Source organism: Melozone crissalis, unplaced genomic scaffold (genome assembly GCF_028551555.1).
Source record: "Melozone crissalis strain CALT ecotype California unplaced genomic scaffold, PUWL_Pcris_2 ptg000018l_1, whole genome shotgun sequence".
Taxonomy (NCBI): Eukaryota; Metazoa; Chordata; class Aves; order Passeriformes; family Passerellidae; genus Melozone; species Melozone crissalis.
This window is the reverse complement of record NW_026535796.1, coordinates 2,554,168-2,573,550: the sequence shown is the minus strand read 5'-3', so window position 1 is coordinate 2,573,550 and position 19,383 is coordinate 2,554,168. Positions and strand designations below refer to the sequence as shown.

General features: G+C 47.7%; 1 protein-coding gene across 1 annotated transcript; it reads right to left on the bottom strand.

Moving 5' to 3' along the window:
• Positions 1-5,783: 5,783 nt before the first annotated feature.
• Positions 5,784-6,713, bottom strand: LOC128937085 (mas-related G-protein coupled receptor member H-like). The gene has a single exon (XM_054276437.1). The coding sequence runs from the start codon at positions 6,711-6,713 to the stop codon at positions 5,784-5,786; it is 930 nt and encodes a 309-aa protein (XP_054132412.1).
• Between the last annotated feature and the right edge of the window lie 12,670 nt (positions 6,714-19,383).

Below are 19,383 nucleotides of genomic sequence, written 5' to 3'. Positions count from 1 at the left end.
GCAGGAGAGGAAGGTGGGGTAGGGAGGAAGGCAAACATTCCACTGACCTGTTCCCTGTGGGGCAGCAGCAGGCAAAGGGGTCTGTGCAGATCAGCGGCGCTTCCTGGTCCCTCTTGCTCCTTTGGGATCCATGTCCTAAAGCGGCTGCTGCCAGGTCAGGGACATGAAGGAGAAAGTGCCCAGGTCACCAGGAGCTCTCCATTCCTATCCCACTGGATCCCATATCACTCCTCTCCATGCCCTATCCTGGTGTTATAAATGATCAATCGTTAGCCAAATTATCATAAATGAGATACGGTCTTCAAAACCACCACAGCCAAAGATACAGTGTCGATCCCGGGAACGGCGCTGGGTGAACCTGGATCCAACCTCTATCGCATCGAATCCTCCCTCGTTCACGCAAGCAACGAGGTTTTATAAAGCTTATTGTGCCCGAGGCGAAGGAGTCCCAATTTCTTTTGTAACTCTTCACATTCATTGCTGTTTCTTTCAGCCTTCAGAGCTGGACAAAGACCGTCTCCAGGTGGATAGCCAGTGTTGATTGACTTCAGTGAAGCCATGTATTCACATGTATGCTCTGGCTTCCCTGGCTGTCTTGATTGATGTTATCCACAGGACGATGATCTCTTAGGCAGTTTCTGACAACTCGAGATACTGGTGCTCATTGTTCTGGGAGCGTCTATTCTTACACTAAAGTGTCGATTGCCATCTTAGCCTTGTCCGGGAATCTCAGAATCAGAATAGACATCTGCTTTCGGGCTGTGTGTGGTCAGAGACATGTTCAGATTTCACAATCTTTATAAAATACATTCTTTAATAGCATGAATTATTTTTAACATCTATTACACTAGGGTTGCTCCCCAAGCCTTGGTGGAGTCATGTGAGAGTTGGAAATTGCATCTTTGTCTACATCAGAATTTTGCTTCCTCACAGTTTTTTATCTTGGGGTTTTTTTTGATAGAGAGGATGTACCTGAAAAGTTCCTAATAAAACATTTTGTAAGGGACTCCTAATTTGCTCCTGATGAGAAACACCCGTTCCCTGCAGAATGTGCCATTCTCCGACTGCCTTCCCTCTCCTGACAGGTTTCTACCATTCCTCCTTTCTCTTGCCTGAGGGGTCATGGTCCCTCCAGGAGCAGAGGGGTACTGGTAGAACGGGAAGGTTGGCAGTGCTAGTGAGACAGCTGTGTGCTTCCCATAAACAACTCCTATTCCCAGAAAAGCTCCGGGATCATTGCCAAAGCCTCCCATGCATTCAAGGAAGCAGAGCTGAGCTGCTCCCTAACCTCCCCTCCCCTCGGCTCCCCTCCCCTATCCTATCCTATCCTATCCTATCCTATCCTATCCTATCCTATCCTACCCTATCCTACCCTATCCTATCCTCTCCCAATCTCTTCACCCCATTCCCACCCCACTCTCCATCCTCACCCCATCCTATCACATCCCACAGCTTTCCCAGATGGAGCCGCTCCCCCACTCTGAGCGTGGCCTGTCAGGCTCTGCTCTCCTCTGGCTTTGCCAGCATCCAGACCCCCTCCAACCCCCTCTGACCCTCTCCTGACCCCTCTAGCCATCTCTGACACCCCAGAACCCACCCAGAGCTGAGTTTTTTCTCTTGACAGCTCCACTCCTACTGGGACCTTGACAGTGTCCCTGCTCCTGCAGGCCACAGGGTTCTAGGACCCAGGAGGGAGGAGGAAAGCCCAGCTCCGATGACAAATATATCTGGAGCCAGTGCAGAAACAGATTTGGAGGCCTGCAGTGATTTGAGGGAAAGTTCTGTAATAAGAAGCAACACTACATGGCCAAAGGAAAAGTTCAAGACAAGGTCACCTTTAATATCTCAGCATTCAGTGAATACAAACACCAGAGACCCCTGTGAATGATCCTCGAGGATGAGGAAAGGACTTCCAATAGGAGGAGAACACATGAAAATTAGTTTAAAGAAAGAGATGTTTGTGTATTAGATAAGAAACACCCATTAATGATTATGTGTGGTTATATTGCACAAAACCCCTGTTGTAAAGTCTCACTACACACACAGATCAAATAGAGATCCTTCATTGTGTCCTGTGCAGGTAGAGAATTCCTGCTTCTTAATGCTTCCCATTGTGTTAGAATGTTTATTTCAGCCTATTTTGACGTCAAGATAGGGCAGAGGAGGAGGGAGCTGGGGAGGGCCCTGCGGTCACCTGGAGAGGGTGTCAGGAACAGAGCAGCTGCTGCAGGAGAGGAAGGTGGGGTAGGGAGGAAGGCAAACATTCCACTGACCTGTTCCCTGTGGGGCAGCAGCAGGCAAAGGGCTCTGTGCAGATCAGCGGCGCTTCCTGGTCCCTCTTGCTCCTTTGGGATCCATGTCCTAAAGCGGCTCCTGCCAGGTCAGGGACATGAAGGAGAAAGTGCCCAGGTCACCAGGAGCTCCCCATTGCCGTCCTGCTGGCTCCTCTCTGTTCCCAATTCTGGTACTGTTTCCCAGAGCTTGGTGCAGTCACAGAGGACTTGGAAATGATTTTACAAATTTGTCTCCGTTAGATTTCCACACCCCCGGAGTAACTGATCTTGACTTTTTCCCCGTAAAAATCAAGTGATTTGTTTTCTTTGTTGTGAGAAACAACGCGTCCGTTCTTAAAATTTAAAAAATTTATTAAACTACAGCAAGGGACAAAATAAGGTAAAAGTAAAAACGCTCGGTGCTCAGTCGCAGACAGAGGCACGGCCAGAGGCACACTGCCTGCAACAGAAACAGGCTTTGCAGACTCTCGGTAATCCAACCCCGGCATTCAGACACATTCCGCTTTTCCAACAAATCTCCTCCTCCGTCCCGCCTTCCCTGAGCTTGTGCAGCGCTTCGGACTTCGGCTCCCCACAATGGTCAGAGATCAGCATTACAACTCTCAACATGAACACAGCACTCACGTTAGAAAAACTCCAAATCTTAACAGAGCTTCTTTGAACATTATAACACACATAATATTCATTCAACATTTGCGAGAGTCAATCACCATAGCACCTGTTCATAACATTTTGAATGTGTCCTCATTTTCCCCTAATTAGAAACACTCCTTCCCTGTAGAGTGTCCCATTCTTTAACTTCCTTCCCTGACCAGACAGATTTCTGCTATACCTCCTTTCTCTTCCCTGAGGAGTCATTGTACCTCCAGCAGCAGAGGGATGCTGGTGGTGCTGGTGGCACTGGAATGCTGCTGGCAGTGCTGGCAGTGCTGGTGAAGCATCTGGCTGCTTGTCAGAAACTGCTCCCATTCTGGGAAGAGCTCCAGAACCACTGCCAAAGCCTCCCCTGGACTCATGGGATCATCCCTGGGCCATGGATTCCCATTCCTGTCATTCCAATGCAGGCTCACACAGCCCAAGGGAAGGACAGCACTCAGTTGCTTGCAGCCAGGCTATCAGCACTTGGAGCCCACCCTGATCACTGCCAATCCCCATGATTACACAGTGAAAGCTATCAGGGACCAGGGTGCTGGGAACCCCCTGCCAGCCCTTCACCAGAGCTGCTCCTGCTCCTCCTCAGTCCTGGGAACACTTGGGGTTGTTTTTGTGGTTGTCTGATCCCAGACTGTCCCTTTGCAAGCAGGGACACCTTCCACTATCCCACGTTGCTCCAAACCCATGTCAGTCTGGCTTTGGACACTTACAGGGATCCAGGGGCAGCCACAGCCTCTCTGGGCAATGTATGGCAGGGCCTCCGCACCCTCACAGAAAAGGATTACTTCCCAATATCCAATCTGACCCCACCCTCTGTCAGTGGGAAGCCATTCTCCCTTGTCCTGTCACTCCATGCCCTTGTCCAAAGTCCCTCTCCAACTCTCCTGGAGCCCCATCAGCTGCTGGATCATGAAGTGTTTGCCCTTGAAAGGACTGGGCTGTTGAGGGGATGTGAGATTCCATAGCTGGGGCCACAAACACGGTGTCAGCAGTAAGAGAGGTGACAGTTCTGGTCCCAGGGCCATCACACACACACGGCAGTTTCCAGCAGGAGCATCCCAGATCCCTGAGGCACATGTCAGCCTTGATAGGAATCATCTTGGAATTCACTGTAGGTTGCTGACACCCATGAAAACTTTTGCTTTGAAATCATTGCCCTGGAAAGGAAGATCAGAGATGGAGTGGCCTGGGTGACACAGGAGACAAGGAAGGTACTGGGAAGTAGAAAAAGTACATTGGAGGATCATGATCCTCCTGAACTTGCTTTGGGAGAAATCCCCTGGCTGAGTTGTTCTTCCATGGACAAGAGGTTGAACCATGGAAACTTTCTGCTTTCCAATGGACAGGATAATGGGAGACAGGGAGAGAAAAACCCTCTCAGATGTCAAACTCTCTCTTTACTGTTAGTTATTAACAACTCTGTGCATAAATGGTCCTAAGCTGTTTAACCTCATGTGTATGTCCAAAGTCTGACTCACCACACACGGCTTTCACACTCACTTCCCTTTCCAGAAGCAGTGGCACGTTGGTTTCCCCTGGATTTAAGGCAGTGGGAAAAGGAGGGACAACTTCCCCCTGAGCAAGAGATGTGGCTGCTGCCCAGGTCTGTGCCAGGAGGAATCAGGAGCTCTTGGCACTGCCAACATCATCCCAACCATTGCAGGCACGTGCCTTAGGAAGGGCTCTGGTATGAGACAGGGATCTGCCCTCCTCCCAGACCAGCCAGAGGCTTTAGAATGGGATAAAAGAAGGAATTGAGCCATTTTGGACACTGTTTAACAGGGACAGGCCCTGCAGTGAAGCCTGGATGTTGTTTATTCAACAAATTCAGAGGGTGGGACTACCAGAGTGGAAAGAAACAGAAACCTTGAATGCAAATCTGATTGAGAGGTGGTTACAGAATGACAAAGATCAGGAGAGGCTGGGCTGTGGCTGGAGCTGCTGTGCAGAGTGGCTGTGCAGCTCCTCCTGAGGGTGGCCAGGTTCAGGATGGAGGTGCTCAAGGGCTTCCCTGGACACTGATGCTGGGGAACCAGAGGATGGATGGCCCCATTCTGCAGAAGAGCAGCATAACCCCCTAATTTCTGTGCAATTCAATGGTCCAAGCATCTGGTGATGGGAATTTCCATATTCCACGTACTTTATGGACACAGGCACAGGAGTTCAGTGGAGTTCACCATCAATCCTGCACTTTCCTCAGAAGGATTCAATTCTGGAATTGAAGAATGTGAGACATTCCCACTGGAAGGATAAGGGAATGTTGCTGTCCCTCCCCAGCTCTGCAGCCCTACCTGGTGTCCCTTCCCATCAGCTGGGAATGCAGGGCTGGCTCTGCTGGACAGAAGGGGAAGGATGCTCCCTGTGATCCCAACCCCTCTCCTGCCATCCAGAGGCACCAGCCATGCAGGGATTTGGGAAATCACCACCACTCCATGCTGGGTGTGTCTCCAGGGATTAAGGTGTCCCATTCTTTGCCAGCAAGAGCTCCCTGAAAACACCATGGAACTCATCTGCTGAGCCAAAGGAGATGGAGTTCATTCCCTGGGGCCGAGGCCATGAGGGTCATTGCATGGGGAATAGAGCTGGGGAACAGCACTGAGCCCAGCTGCACTGCTTGGAGCCATGTGGATCCAGGAGGGAGGAGGAAAGCCATGCTGCAATGTGCTCCCTGCAGAGCATCCCACAAAAATCACCCAAGCCAATGCCCCTGCTGTCTTCTCCTGCAGGAATACACCACCACCAGGGTGGGTGATCTGGCGGATATTGATTAATCGGGAGGCTCCAGGAAACCTTCAGCTACCCTCCTGGGTTCATTCAGCAGAGGAAGTGAAGGGATCAGGCTGAGACCCCTGTGTCCATGGCAGGATCACGGCTGTGGGCAGTGTTTTCTTCTGCCTCCTCAAAGACCCTCTGGAAGGAGAGCTGGAGGGACTGCACAGAGCAGGGTCTCCTGCACCTCCCTATCAAGAAGTCGATAAAGGGTTTGATGCTGCTGTGGATGCAGGCGAGCAGGAAAACAACCTCTGAGGGCACATCCATGTAACCGAGCTGCTGCAGGAAATTCCACATGCTGAGGAGGAGAGTGAACAGCACAGTGATGACAATAACGATGTCATGCCTCTTGGGCTTCTGCTGCGGGGAGCCCTGCTTGGCATTAATTAAATCAATTGTGCTGGAAATGACCAAGGGTACAGCCAAGAAGAGCAGGATGAGGGTGTACATGGAGATGAAAGCAGCTCGGCAGTGCTCCTGCTGGTGTGATGGGCACAGGAATGTCACCGAGGGAATGACAGTGAAGAGAGCAAAGAAGGTCCAGTATTGGACAGTGTCCAGCAGCCACAGCAGGTGCTTGGGAAGATCGTGGCGGCAGCAGAGCTTCCAGATCTCTCCCATGTACAGCACCTTGTTGCTGCGCATCAGCCAGAGCAGTGCCCAGCAGTGGGAGACCACTGACAGCTGGAAAAGGAAATTCACATACATGAAAGGCATCATAAGAGAGCAGGACACGTCCTCCACCAGGATCAGGAGGGCAGAGGGGACCGCAAAGAGGAGAAAGAGGAAGTCCATGACAGCCAGGTCAAAGATGCCAGCGTTCCTGCTTTTTTTCAGGTTGAGGAGGCCGATGACAGCCCCGTTCCCAGCCAGCCCACAGAGGCAGATGAGCAGTGTCACACTGTGTATGGACACGCTGCTGACATCTGTCTCACACACATCATCTACTTCAATGGGTGAGGCAGGAGATGGGGACATGGTGGTCACCTCCATGGATGGACGCTGGGCAGGCAGTGGGATGTGGCCCCTGGCTGTGGTCAGAGTGGATGGGCAGTCGGTGCTTAGAGAATCCAGGGATGGACCATGTGGCTCCTCAGCAGCTCCCTGGCAGTGGGAAGGATTCCATGGGGAGAAGTGAAATGTGCAGGGAAGGAGGGCAGTGGGAATGGTGGGATGGGAGAGGGAGGTGGGCGGGTTGGGTTGTTCTGCAGGGGATGTGGAAGGGAAATGCAGAGGATGGATGACCTGGGGAGGGCCCTGCGGTCACTGGAGAGGGTGTCAGGAACAGAGCAGCTGCTGCAGGAGAGGAAGGTGGGGCAGGGAGGAAGGCAAACATTCCACTGACCTGTTCCCTGTGGGGCAGCAGCAGGCAAAGGGCTCTGTGCAGATCAGCGGCGCTTCCTGGTGCCTCTTGCTCCTTTGGGATCCATGTCCTAAAGCGGCTCCTGCCAGGTCAGGGACATGAAGGAGAAAGTGCCCAGGTCACCAGGAGCTCCCCATTCAGCTGGCTCCTCTCTGTGCCATGACCTGCTGTTGTTTAATAAGGCTTGGTGTCTTAGTCACAGTGGTTTTACAACTTCGGCTTGCTCAGAGATCCACAGCCTCTGAGTTATTGATCTTGATTTTTTTGTTTTTCCTACACATCAAGTGGTCTTTTTCCTTGTTGTCAGAAACAAGGCCTCACTTAAAATTTTTAGAAGTTTATTGAACTACAGCAAAGGACATGTAAGGTATAATGTTGCTGTAAATAAGGTAAAAGGAAGAGTGCGCGGTGCGCACTTGCACCTAGAGGCACACTGCCCAAAACACTAACAGGCTTTGTAAACACTTTGTAATCCAACCCCCACATTCAGACACATTCCGCTTTTCCAACACAGCTCCTCCTCTGTCCCACCTTCCTGGAGCTTGTGCAGCGCTTTGGGCTTGGACTGCCCACGATGGTCAGAGATCAGCATTACAACTCTCAACATGAATACACTACTTGTATTAGAAAACCTCCAAAGCTTAAAAAAATTAGAAAAAAAAGGCAGAAGGAGAAGGATGCTCCATCTGATCCCAACCCCTCTCCTGCCATCCAGAGGCACCAGCCCTGCAGGGATTTGGGAAATCACTGCCACCCCGTGCTGGGTGTGTCCCCAGGGATTAAGGTGTCCCATGCTTTGCAGGCAAGAGCTCCCTGGAAACACCATGGAACTCATCTGCTGAACCAAAGGAGATGGAGTTCATTCCCTGGGGCTGAGGCCATGAGGGTCATTGCATGGGGAATAGAGCTGGGGAACAGCACTGAGCCCAGCTGCACTGCTTGGAGCCATGTGGATCCAGGAGAGAGGAGGACAGCCATGCTGCAATGTGCTCCCTGCAGAGCATCCCACAAAAATCACCCGAGGCAATGCTCCTGCTCCCTTCTCCTGCAGGAATACACAAAACCCGGGTGGGTGATCCTGTAGATATTTATTCATCAGGTGACTCAAGGAATCCCTCAGTCACTGTTCTAGGGTCACTCAGCAGAGCAGTGGAAGGGATGGACAGGCTTAGAGCTCCTCTGTCGGTATGGACATAATTTCCGCAGGCAGTTTGTTCTTTCTGCTCGCTAAAGACTCTCTGGAGAGAGTCCCTGAGGGACTGCACAGTAAAGTCCGTCCAGGAGATTGGCATGGAGCACTGTGTCCTACAGCTGCCAACCAAGAAGTGGATGAAGAGTTTGATGCTGCTGTGGATGCAGGTGAGCAGGAAAAAATGTGGGAGGACACAGTGACGTAACTGAGCTGCTGCAGGAAATGGCAGAGACTGAGGACGAGAGTGAAGAGGGCAATGATGAAGATAACAATGTTGCGTCTCTTGGGTTGCTGCTGCTGGGAGCCCCACTTGGCCTTAATGAAGTTGGTTGTGCCAAAAATGAGCAGGGGTGCAACAAAGAGAAGCAGGATGAGGGTGTACATGGAGATGAGAGTTGCCCTGCAGTGCTCCTGCTCGTGTGACGGGCATAGCAATGTCACTGCAGGAATGACAGTGAAGAGAGCAAAGAAGGCCCAGTATTGGACACGGAACACCAACAACTGCAGGAGCTCAGGAAGGTCCCTGCAGCAGCAGAGCTTGCACACAAAGAGCACAGGGCTACTGCGGATCAGCCGGAACAGCCCCCAGGAGTAGGAGACCACTGACATATGGAAAAGGAAATTGAGGTACAGAAGGGGCAGGATGATAGAGCAGGACATGTCCTCTACAAGGAAGAGGAGGGCAGTGGGGACTGTGAGGAGAAGGAAGAGGAAGTCAGCAACAGGCAGCTTAAAGATGCCAGAGTTATAGTTTTCCAGGCTGAGGAGGCCGACGACAGCCCCATTTCCAGCCAGCCCACAGAGGCAGATGAGCAGTGTCACACTGTGTATGGCCACGCTTGTGACATCCGTCTCACACACATCATCTACTTCAATGGGTGAGGCAGGAGATGGGGACACGGTGGTCACCTCCATGGATGGACGCTGGGCAGGCAGTGGAATGTGGCCCCTGGCTGTGGTCAGAGTGGATGGGCAGTCAGTGCTTGGAGAATCCAGGGATGGACCATGTGGCTCCTGAGCAGCTCCCTGCAGTGGGAAAGATTCAGTGGGGAGGAGAGAGATGTGCAGGGGAGGAGGGCAGTGGAAATTGTGGGGTGGGAGAGGGAGGTGGGCGGGTTGGGCTGTTCAGGCACAGGGCAGAGGAGGGGGCACCTGGGAGGGCACTGCAGTCACCGGGAGAGGGTGGCAGGAACAGAGCAGCTGCTGCAGGAGAGGAAGGTGGGGTAGGGAGGAAGGCAAACATTCCACTGACCTGTTCCCTGTGGGGCAGCAGCAGGCAAAGGGCTCTGTGCAGATCAGCGGCGCTTCCTGGTCCCTCTTGCTCCTTTGGGATCCATGTCCTAAAGCGGCTCCTGCCAAGTCAGGGACATGAAGGAGAAAGTGCCCAGGTCACCAGGAGCTCCCCATTCAGCCGGCTCCTCTCCGTGCCATGACCTGCTGCTGTTCTGTAAGTCTCAGTCCCTGGGTCATGGTGGTTTTACAACTTCGGCTTGCTCAGAGATCCACAGCCTCTGTGTTATTGATCTTGATTTTTTTCATTTTCCCCTAAAAATTAAGTGGTCTTTTTCTTTCCTGTGAGAAATGACACTTCACTTAGAATTTTAGAATTGTATTAAACTACAGCAAGTTTGAAAAATGCCAATCACTTGTTTTTAAAATTTTTTAAAAGTTTAATAGTAATAAAATGGTTAAAAAGAATAGTAACACAATTAGAGTAATAACAATTTGGAGAAATTGAATTAAGACAATATGAGACAATAAAAACAAAGAGTTACAGACGTCTGGGTACCTTTTTCTGGGCATCACGAGACCGAAAAAGGACACCCATTAACAAAGGATTAACCCTTAAAAAAATAGCCCATTGCATATTCATACACTTCATACATGATGCATAAATTCCATTCAAACACAGGATTCTATCTGGTCTTCATCAACTTTTTCCCTCTAATCCTAATAGCGCCTTCGAGGTGGGAAGAAGTTTGTTTCTTCTGATAAGAAGGCAATAAATTCTTTTTCTCTGCAAGATCTAGGTGTCTCCTGTGGCTGCTATCTCGCTGCGAGTCCCTTCTTTTAAACAAAGCATCTTACATAGCTTAGTTCCTATTTTAACAATTTTTGTAACCTAAAACTATATTTAACACAGTACTTAAGAAAATAATACAGCATTGCTTTCTAACACAACACATATAATATTCATTTTAATATTTGCGAAAAGCCAATCATAAAATACATGCATTTTTCACAATCCCCACTCTTATTCTTTGTAAATCATTTGGCTTGAGCAATATTTCTTATCTATTTGCATCTTCTGGACTATGCTGGCAAAATAAAACAGCGGATTACACAAGGAAGAAATATAAAAACAGTTGTAACACAAAATGAAAGATCTTAATTTCTTCTAATACATTACCCCACCAGCTAGATTTTAACATTGTTTTCTAATTTTTGGACTGGTACCTGGGTTATTATATGCATATATAATTTTTTTATTCTTTGACTTCTTTTGCTTTTGCTAGAATGACTTTTCTGTGGTCATCAATTTTCAACAATCTGATATATTGAACTTTCCACAAACACCCCCTTCTTTGGCCAATAAATAGTCTAAAACCAACTTATTCTAATACCCTACAGTTTTTGTTTGGCTTAGCTGACTTAATAATAACTCTAATGCCTGGGCAGCCTTATTTGCTATCATTTGTATAACCGCTTAGAGTCTTGTAATACGATTCAACAGATAATTTGGAGTCAATACAGAGTTAGGTTGCTGTGCTGGTTTAACCTTTTTGTTTATTATTTGTTTTTTTACGAAATCTTGAACCGTATCTTCAAGATTAATTTAAAACAAATCCATCTCTCTTCTTTTGGACATTCAGTTCTAAATCTATAACCACTTTTTCTTAAGTTTCTTGTAATCCAATAATTTACTCCATTTTGCCTACAAGTTCTTAATTTGGATGGGTTATAACAGTGGCTGTTGACATGGGTGTGTGTAATAAAAGAGGAACTTTGGTGTCTTTCCATGTGATGCTTTCTGTAGCATTTGTGACACAGTCTTGCTGGTGTCCCAAAAGGGAAAAGACAACAAATGAGTGCCAGAAACAGGAATAACAGAGGCCCAGTATGGCTTATACTCCCACCTCCCATGCCTGTGAGGTTGCAACCCACAGCAGGTGTATTTGATCTTCTCGGTGGTGAATACAGAGACCAATCTGATCTTGCCCTTAATTTTCATGTTACTTTCTCTTAACTAATTTCTAGGCAAATTGTTTTTGACACTCTTTAACTGTGGTCTCTTACACACTTCAGGTATCTCTCCCATTACCACTTACCCACTTACCACTTCAGGTATCTCTCATTCAACAGGCACTAATAATTCCCATCCACAAAACCATGTTATTACTTTAACACTTTTTGCAATAAGAGCATAAATTTTGTGAACCACAATACAAATTACTCTCACAATTTAAGCATTTACTTATAACCCAGCTAGCATGTCCAGTATTGGAATGAATCAAGTAAAGTTTACTAATGGAAATGGTAATTCCCCTTCTCCCCGCTACAATTCTCAGGCTAAGGTCAGAATACAAAAACAGTCTGGATCCTTCTATCTGAGGTATTCCTCCCCCAAGGAGATGTTTTATTCAGGCAGTGCTCGAAACCAGTAATATAAGCGTTATCTTATTTCTTAATTCAGTGTTATTCTTTGTACATTTCTTGGATCATTTGGGTTTTCTCAAACTATAAACACTCAGTCTCCATTGGAAAGTCAGTTCGGTATCACCCGGTTTAAATGTGATAGTCCATTTTTCAGGTTTCTTCACAAGTCCTTTGATTCTGCTGGCATGAATTCACCTTCTTTCTGTGATTTTGATTGTTGCTTCAGTAGTACCTGGAAAGGACTTCTTAATAGCATAGTAATAAAGGAAAGATTATACTGCATTAACTTTTACTATTTGCTTTCCTTCTAAACTTTCTGGGTTTATCTAAAAGCTTTCTCTACAGCAGCCTCTTCTTCTTTAGGAAAAAAAAAACCTTCTCGATAACAGCAAACAAATCACACAAAAGAAAAAAACAAAAAAACTTCTTACTTAAGAAAAACAAACTACTTTGTGAGGTTTGAAGAGTCATCAATCTCTGCTTTGATTTTCTTTTAGTGCTGGCCCCTTCCCCTCTCTTCACAGCCTTGCTGTCAGTGCTGTTCTTGGCCTTTTCCCAGTGCTGCCCCTTGGCTGCAGGGCCGGAGCAGGGGAGAGCAGCCACGGGCATGGGGACCCTGGGGATATGCCTTGGGTCCCTTCTGCCCTCTCTCTCTCTTCTTCTCTCTCTCTCTCTTTCCTTCTCTCTCTCTTCTTCTCTCTCTTTCTCTTTCCTTCTCTCTCTCTTCTTCTCTCTCTTTCTCTTTCCTTCTGTCTCTCGGCCCACTTACCGGGCTGACATTGCCATCCTGGACTCGGGACCCCGACAGTCTGGGAGCCCCCCGGCAGTTCCGCCCCGGAGCCAGCCCGCTCCTGGCTGCAAACCTGTGTCCTGTGCTGCCGGCACCGCCGCGGGTCACCTCCATGGATCGGTCCCTGCCGCAGCCCCCGAGACCCTGCCGCTCTAGGGAGCGCTCAGACACCTCCCAACCTTGACAACCCCAAACTTGGCATCCCCAGGTGCTCCTGACATTCTTTTTCTTTCTCCAGTCAACTTATCCTCTTTTCTCTTCAAGGAGGGCCAGTTCTGCTAAGGCCTTTCTGGACCCCAGTGGTATTGAATAAGCTCTTAACAACCATGTGTTAAGACACTTCCCTGCCTTTCATGCAAAAACCTTCATTCACACTTCTACTCTCTTCTAGCACCAAGATATCATCACGTCACATTCTAACATCTCAGAGTTACCCAACTACCTCTGTACTTCAAATTCTCTCTTTCTTCTCTCTCAATTGTAACCCTTATGGGGTCGGTATTTAATCCTCTCCTATTTCCTTCTCCAGCCCAAACTTCTTTGTTGATTTTTTTTTCTTCATCTTGGCCTAATTTCAGAACTCTAGCTGTCATTCTCCTGTTTTCTGATATAACTCCTATTCTTAATTGCACTTGTAAGACTCTTCCCAATAAATTGCTACCTGCCCCTGGGACCAATAACACATCTCCCATCTAAATTTTAGTTTCTTCCCTCAATTACCACATCTTTAATGACTAGAAATGTAAAACTTTCTCTTTTTGCCCCTGTTACTTTCACCATATGTTTGCTCACACTATAACCTTTTGGAACATTTAACAGGCAGGTTCTCTCTGCCCCTGTGTCTATTACAAATTCCAATTTTTCTTCTTGGGGACCCACTTTTAAAGTTATCACAGGCTCCAGATGGTATTTGTCCCCCCCAAAAAAATTAGAGCTTATGACTTTTTAATTTTTTTAATGTGCCCATTTCTTTAAAGATTTCCAGATCTTCCGCTTACCTAGGACCATTTTCCTTTTTCTCTCAAGTTTGTTTATCTATTTAGTTGGAGTTTCTTCTTTCCCCTCTAAAAGCTGTCCCTCAAAAACCTTTTGTTTTCGCATTTTGCTTTGATATGCTGTCTCATTTATTCTCTTGGTTATGTAATTACAATAATTATTCATGTATTTACTACCCTCCTCATTATTTTAACCCCACTCAGGAGGTACAGTTGGCATTTTGTCTTCTCTGGGGGTCTCCGCGGATTATCTTTTCCCTAAGCTTTTATTTCAGTTGCTCTGATTAATTGCCTTTCTTCTTGAGAAAAACATTATTTCCATTACCAACCAATCTCTTCTCAAGTATAAATGTTGGGACCTAAACATTGGTCTAATTCTACCTAAACATTGGTCTAATTGTTCAGCTATGCCTATAGGATTCTCCAAATATCCCTTTTATTTATTTCTTAAAATTTCAAACCTCAGACGAAGTCAAAGGAGCATTTACAAACTCTGATCCATCCCCTCCTATGAGAACCTCTCTTAATGGAAATAAACCAATCTCTTTTATCCCATTCTTTTTGGATTTTTATCTTCTATAGCTTTTCTCCGGTATTTTTAGGAAGAATCAGGAGAGGGCTTTCTTTTAACTGAACTTTTAGTGTTTCGATAAGGTGATTCCTATAGAGAGTTCCCCATAGCAGCCGGAGCTGTGGTTACCAAAGGAACACAGCTCGGGGCAGGACAGGTGGGACTCGGCCCAGCTCAGGGTCTGGGTGCTCCAAAGGCGGGGTGTGCAGGCGGGATGGCCCGAGGGGATCGGCCCAGCTCAGGGTCTGGGTGCTCCAAAGGCGGGGTGTGCAGGCGGGATGGCCCGAGGGGATCGGCCCAGCTCAGGGTCTGGGTGCTCCAAAGGCGGGGTGTGCAGCCGGGATGGCCCGAGGGGATCGGCCCAGCTCAGGGTCTGGGTGCTCCAAAGGCGGGGTGTGCAGCCGGGATGGCCCGAGGGGATCGGCCCAGCTCAGGGTCTGGGTGCTCCAAAGGCGGGGTGTGCAGGCGGGATGGCCCGAGGGGATCGGCCCAGCTCAGGGTCTGGGTGCTCCAAAGGCGGGGTGTGCAGCCGGGATCGCCCGAGGGCTGTTCTGGTGCAGGCCGAGCTGGAGCGTGGATCGCCCCCACACGGCTCACGGTGGCTGATCCGGCAGAGACAGAGCTGGGACTGACCCCGACTGCAGCGGCGGGAGCCGACAGAGCCAGGGCAGCCGGGGATGGGACAGACGGGACAGACGGGACCCCCCCTCGGTGCGGCCAGCGCGGTAACCACGGTGCACACGGCAGGACAGACCCCAGCCCCGGCACGAACTGCGGAGCGGCCGCGGACCAGGAGGCCGGACTGGGACAGATGGACTGGGACAGACGGACCGGGACAGACGGACTGCGACACACGTACTGGGACAGACGGACTGGGACACACGGACTGTGCCAGAGCAGGCACAGGGACTGGGAGGGGTGATGCGAACGAGTGGAGGGAGGAACGAACGAACGGGAATGGATGAGGTAATTTGTTCTCAGCTTTATACTTTTCCCGTTTTGCTTTTAATGCTTTTCAAAACTGTAATTTTCTTACAGCCTCCTCCCTCCCCAGCATGTGGTATACTCTTTTTCTTCAGGATTCATCGGGTTTTACAAATAAATCCAGAGCTTAACAAATCTAAACTTCTGCTTGGACACTTTGAAATGGTCGACGAGCTAACTCACGACCTTCTCATATTGTTTTTCTCATCACCCTTTTATTTCTCTTTTGGCAAATTATACATGTTTCAGGTACTTGTTTTTCTACTCTTAAAGTCTCAGTGCACCCATAGTTCTTTAAAAAAATGAACACACAAAGCCTGAGTATCCCACCGGGCTTTTTGATACATGTCCTCTGCTATTCCCTAGGAAGGGTTTTATTATCTAATTGTCTTCCATCAAGATGTTTCTATTTCCCCGATTTATCTTGTTTGCCACCTATCTTGTTTTAATTCCCCCCCTTTCTTTTTCTTCTCTAAACTTTGGAATTGCCAATTTTTCTTCATTTGGAGTTAATATTAACTCTTTCAGCTCTGTTTTCTGCTGCATCTTTAGCTTCTTGATCTGCCAATTATAATTTCTTTTTTCTGGGTTTTTACCTTTGGTGTCCTTTAATATGTATTATTGCTATCTCTCTTAGGTAATTTTAATGCCTCTAAAACCTCGAAAATAAGTTTCTCATGTACTAAACTTTTTCTTCTTTAATTAAGTAATGTTCCTTTTAAAATTTTTTCTTAATGTACGTGCTACTCTAAAGGCATACCTTGTATCAATATATAACTCCTTTCTTTTGTGTTAAATTTTCTAATGCTCTTTTTAAGTATATAATTCACAAGTTTGCATGTTTTTTCTCAACTTCTGCATACCCTGTATTTTGCAAAGAGTTGTATTTCTGTTTGTTAACATAACTCCCAAAGTGCTATCTTGAGGTATTTCTGTTGGTAATTTTTTCTGCTTTTCTTTTCTTGTATCCACCTTACTGGATTTCTGTCTCATTTTTCAATATTCTATCTATTTGTCTCTTGCTTCTGTTTTTCACGTTTTACTAACAACTTAAATGCCATTTTTCTTTCAACTACTTACACCCAAAAAAACCCCTTTTTGTCACACTGCTTTTCAATACAATCCACCTCCCTCCAATGAGATATGGTAAGGCTTAAAATGCACTATCGACATTACCTATACTTTCATTCGTCTACATTCACTCGCTTTTATTTCTCATTCACTTTCACTCATTTCTTCACACTCTCAAGAACAAAGTGGATCCTTATTGCTAGAAAATCACAGGTCCTTGTGGCCCCCTCTTTCGCCTTGGGGTTTACCTCCAGGTCTCAGTGTCACCGGGCCCTGACTCTGGCTGCCTCTGGTGCCCGTTCCCCTGTGAGGCTGTCTGCTTGTCTTCCACACTCTTCAGCTACGGCCCCCTCACACGCCCAGGGAACGCTAGCTTGGTTCGCAGGTCACTCGTTCCTCTTTGGCCCAGAAGCCCCCACCTACCCAGGAGCTACAGCCTGGTGTGCAGGTCACTCACTCCTCTTTCCACTGCCTCCCCCTTCCCACCTGCCCGGGAAGCTGAGGCTGACTTTGTGTGTGTCTCACTCTCACACACCACAAAACAACAATAAGGTACCTTTTACTTTCACATCACCTATTTCAAGTTTAGGTGTTCCTGGCCAGTCCCGGTGCTATTGGATATCCCTCAACCCAGCTGTGTTATCCAACCCCAAATGCTCTTGGGCAATTTTTCCCTCAGACCTGCCGTGTTGTCCAACCCCAGATGCTCTTGGGTATTTTTCCCTCAATCTAGCTGTGTTGTTCAACCCCAGATGCTCTTGGGCATTTTCTGTCCCTCAACCCAGCGGTGTGGTACAACTACAGATGCTCTTGAGCATTTAATTTTTTTTGCTGTGTTCTCCAACCCTGGATGTTCTTGGCCACTTTTATATCCCTCAATCTGGCTGTGTTGTTCAACTCTGGATCTTGTTGGGCAAAAATTTTTCCCTCAATCTAGCTGTGTTGTCCAACCCCGGATACTGTTAGGAAAAATTTTCATCCCTCAATCTAGCTGTGTTGTCCAACCCTGGATGCTGTTGGGTCAAATTTTCATCCCTCAATCTAGCTGTGTTGTCCCACCCTGAGTGTTCTCGGGCATATCCTCACTCCGACAGAATTCTGCTCAACCCTGCTCTTGGATGCTCTTGGAATAGAAATCCCTCAACCCAGCAGGTTTTAGGGGCCCCTCCTGTCCCGTTTCCTAGTGGATTGGGCTAGGAAACCTTGCTCCCTACCTCCGAGGGGTCCAACCTCTCCCTGAGACCCAGTCCCAGGTACCCCGGGGGATTCTTTCACTCTCTTATCACTCGCTTCGTGTTTTTACTGGCTGCTTTACTCGCGAAAAGTCGAAAACGCAGCATGGGAGATCCCACACTCACTTAGCAGGCCTAGGACAACCAGCCCGCCTCTCATTCACACACATTCATACCCCCGTACCTGCCCCCCTGAGAAATACTTACCAATCCTTTTTCCTTCCCGGGTTCTTCGTGCACTACTACTCTTAGGAGGCCAATTACTGCGGTTGTAGGGAGCCTTTTTCCCTTCTCTTTGTTTTATTGCCTCCTTTTGTCCACAGACCGTAACCTGCGTCTGTCGGTCACCCCAGGGGAGACAGAGAGAGGCTGCCAAAGAGGGCAGGGCGCGCCTTCCCCACTCTGACTCTCCTGAAGCACCGGCAGCGATGTGTTAGTAACCATCCTCTGCTACCAAATTGTGAAAAACGCCAATCACTTTTAAATTTTTTTATTTTTTACAAGGTTTTAAAATTTTTACAAGTTTAATAGTAATAAAATGGTTAGGACAATATGAGACAATAAAAGCAAGGAGTTACGGACGTCCGGGTACCATTTTCTGGGCAGCACGAGCCCGAAAAAGGACACCCATTAACAAAGGATTAACCCTTAAGAACAATAGCCCGTTTCATATTCATACACTTCATACATGAAGCATAAATTCTATTCAAACACAGGAATCCGTCTGGTCAGTGTCAGCTTCTTCCTTCTAATCTTAACACCGCCTCCAAGGCGGGAAGAAGTTCATTTCTTCTGATAAGAAGGCAATAAATTCCCTTTCTCTGAAAGATCTAGGTGTCCTATGGCTGCTATCTTGCTGCAAGCCCTTCTTGTTAAACAAAGCATCTTACATAGCATAGTTTCTATTTTCACAATTTTCATAACCTAAAACTATATTTAACACACTACTTAAGAGAATTAATACAGCATTACTTGCTAACACAATACATATAATATTCATTTTAATATTTGTGAAAAGCCAAACATAAAATACATGCATTTTTCACATACTTATGATAGATAAAACCCCTGTTGCAACCCCTGTCACCACACACAGATCAGGGAGAGATCCTTCTGTGTATGCTGTGCAGGTAAAGAATTCCTGCTTCCAAATGCTTCCCATTGTGTTAGAAAGTTTATTTCAGCTGATCTCAGTGTGAAGATACAGAGGGGATACACAGCCAGAGGAGGTGGGAGCTGGGGACGGCCCTGCGGTCACTGGGAGAGGGTGTCAGGAACAGAGCAGCTGCTGCAGGAGAGGAAGGTGGGGTAGGGAGAAAGGCAAACATTGCACTGACCTGTTCCCTGTGGGGCAGCAGCAGGCAAAGGGCTCTGTGCAGATCAGCGGCGCTTCCTGGTCCCTCTTGCTCCTTTGGGATCCATGTCCTAAAGCGGCTCCTGCCAGGTCAGGGACATGAAGGACAAAGTGCCCAGGTCACCAGGAGCTCTCCCCTCCTGTCCCTCTGGCTCCTCTCTGTGCCCTGTCCTGGTGCTGCTCCCCAGAGTCAGTGGGGTCACAGGGCAGTCAGAAGTGGTTTTGCAAGTTTGGCTACATAATAGTTCTGCAGCCTTGGGGTTACTGATCTTCATTTTTTTTCAATTTTTTCAAATAGACTTTGTGAATTGCTGTGCAATTCCTTCTCATAGGAAACTGTACTTCCCAGGAGAAGATCCATTCTTGGACTGCCTTCCCTCTCCCAACAGGTTTGTAGCATTCCTCATTTCTCTCCCCTGAGAGGTCATGCTCCCTCCAGCAGCAGTGGGATGCT

Excerpts from the sequence above, each read along its gene's own strand:
- LOC128937085 (XM_054276437.1), bottom strand. The coding sequence starts at position 6,713 with ATGGAGGTGACCACCATGTCCCCATCTCCTGCCTCACCCATTGAAGTA.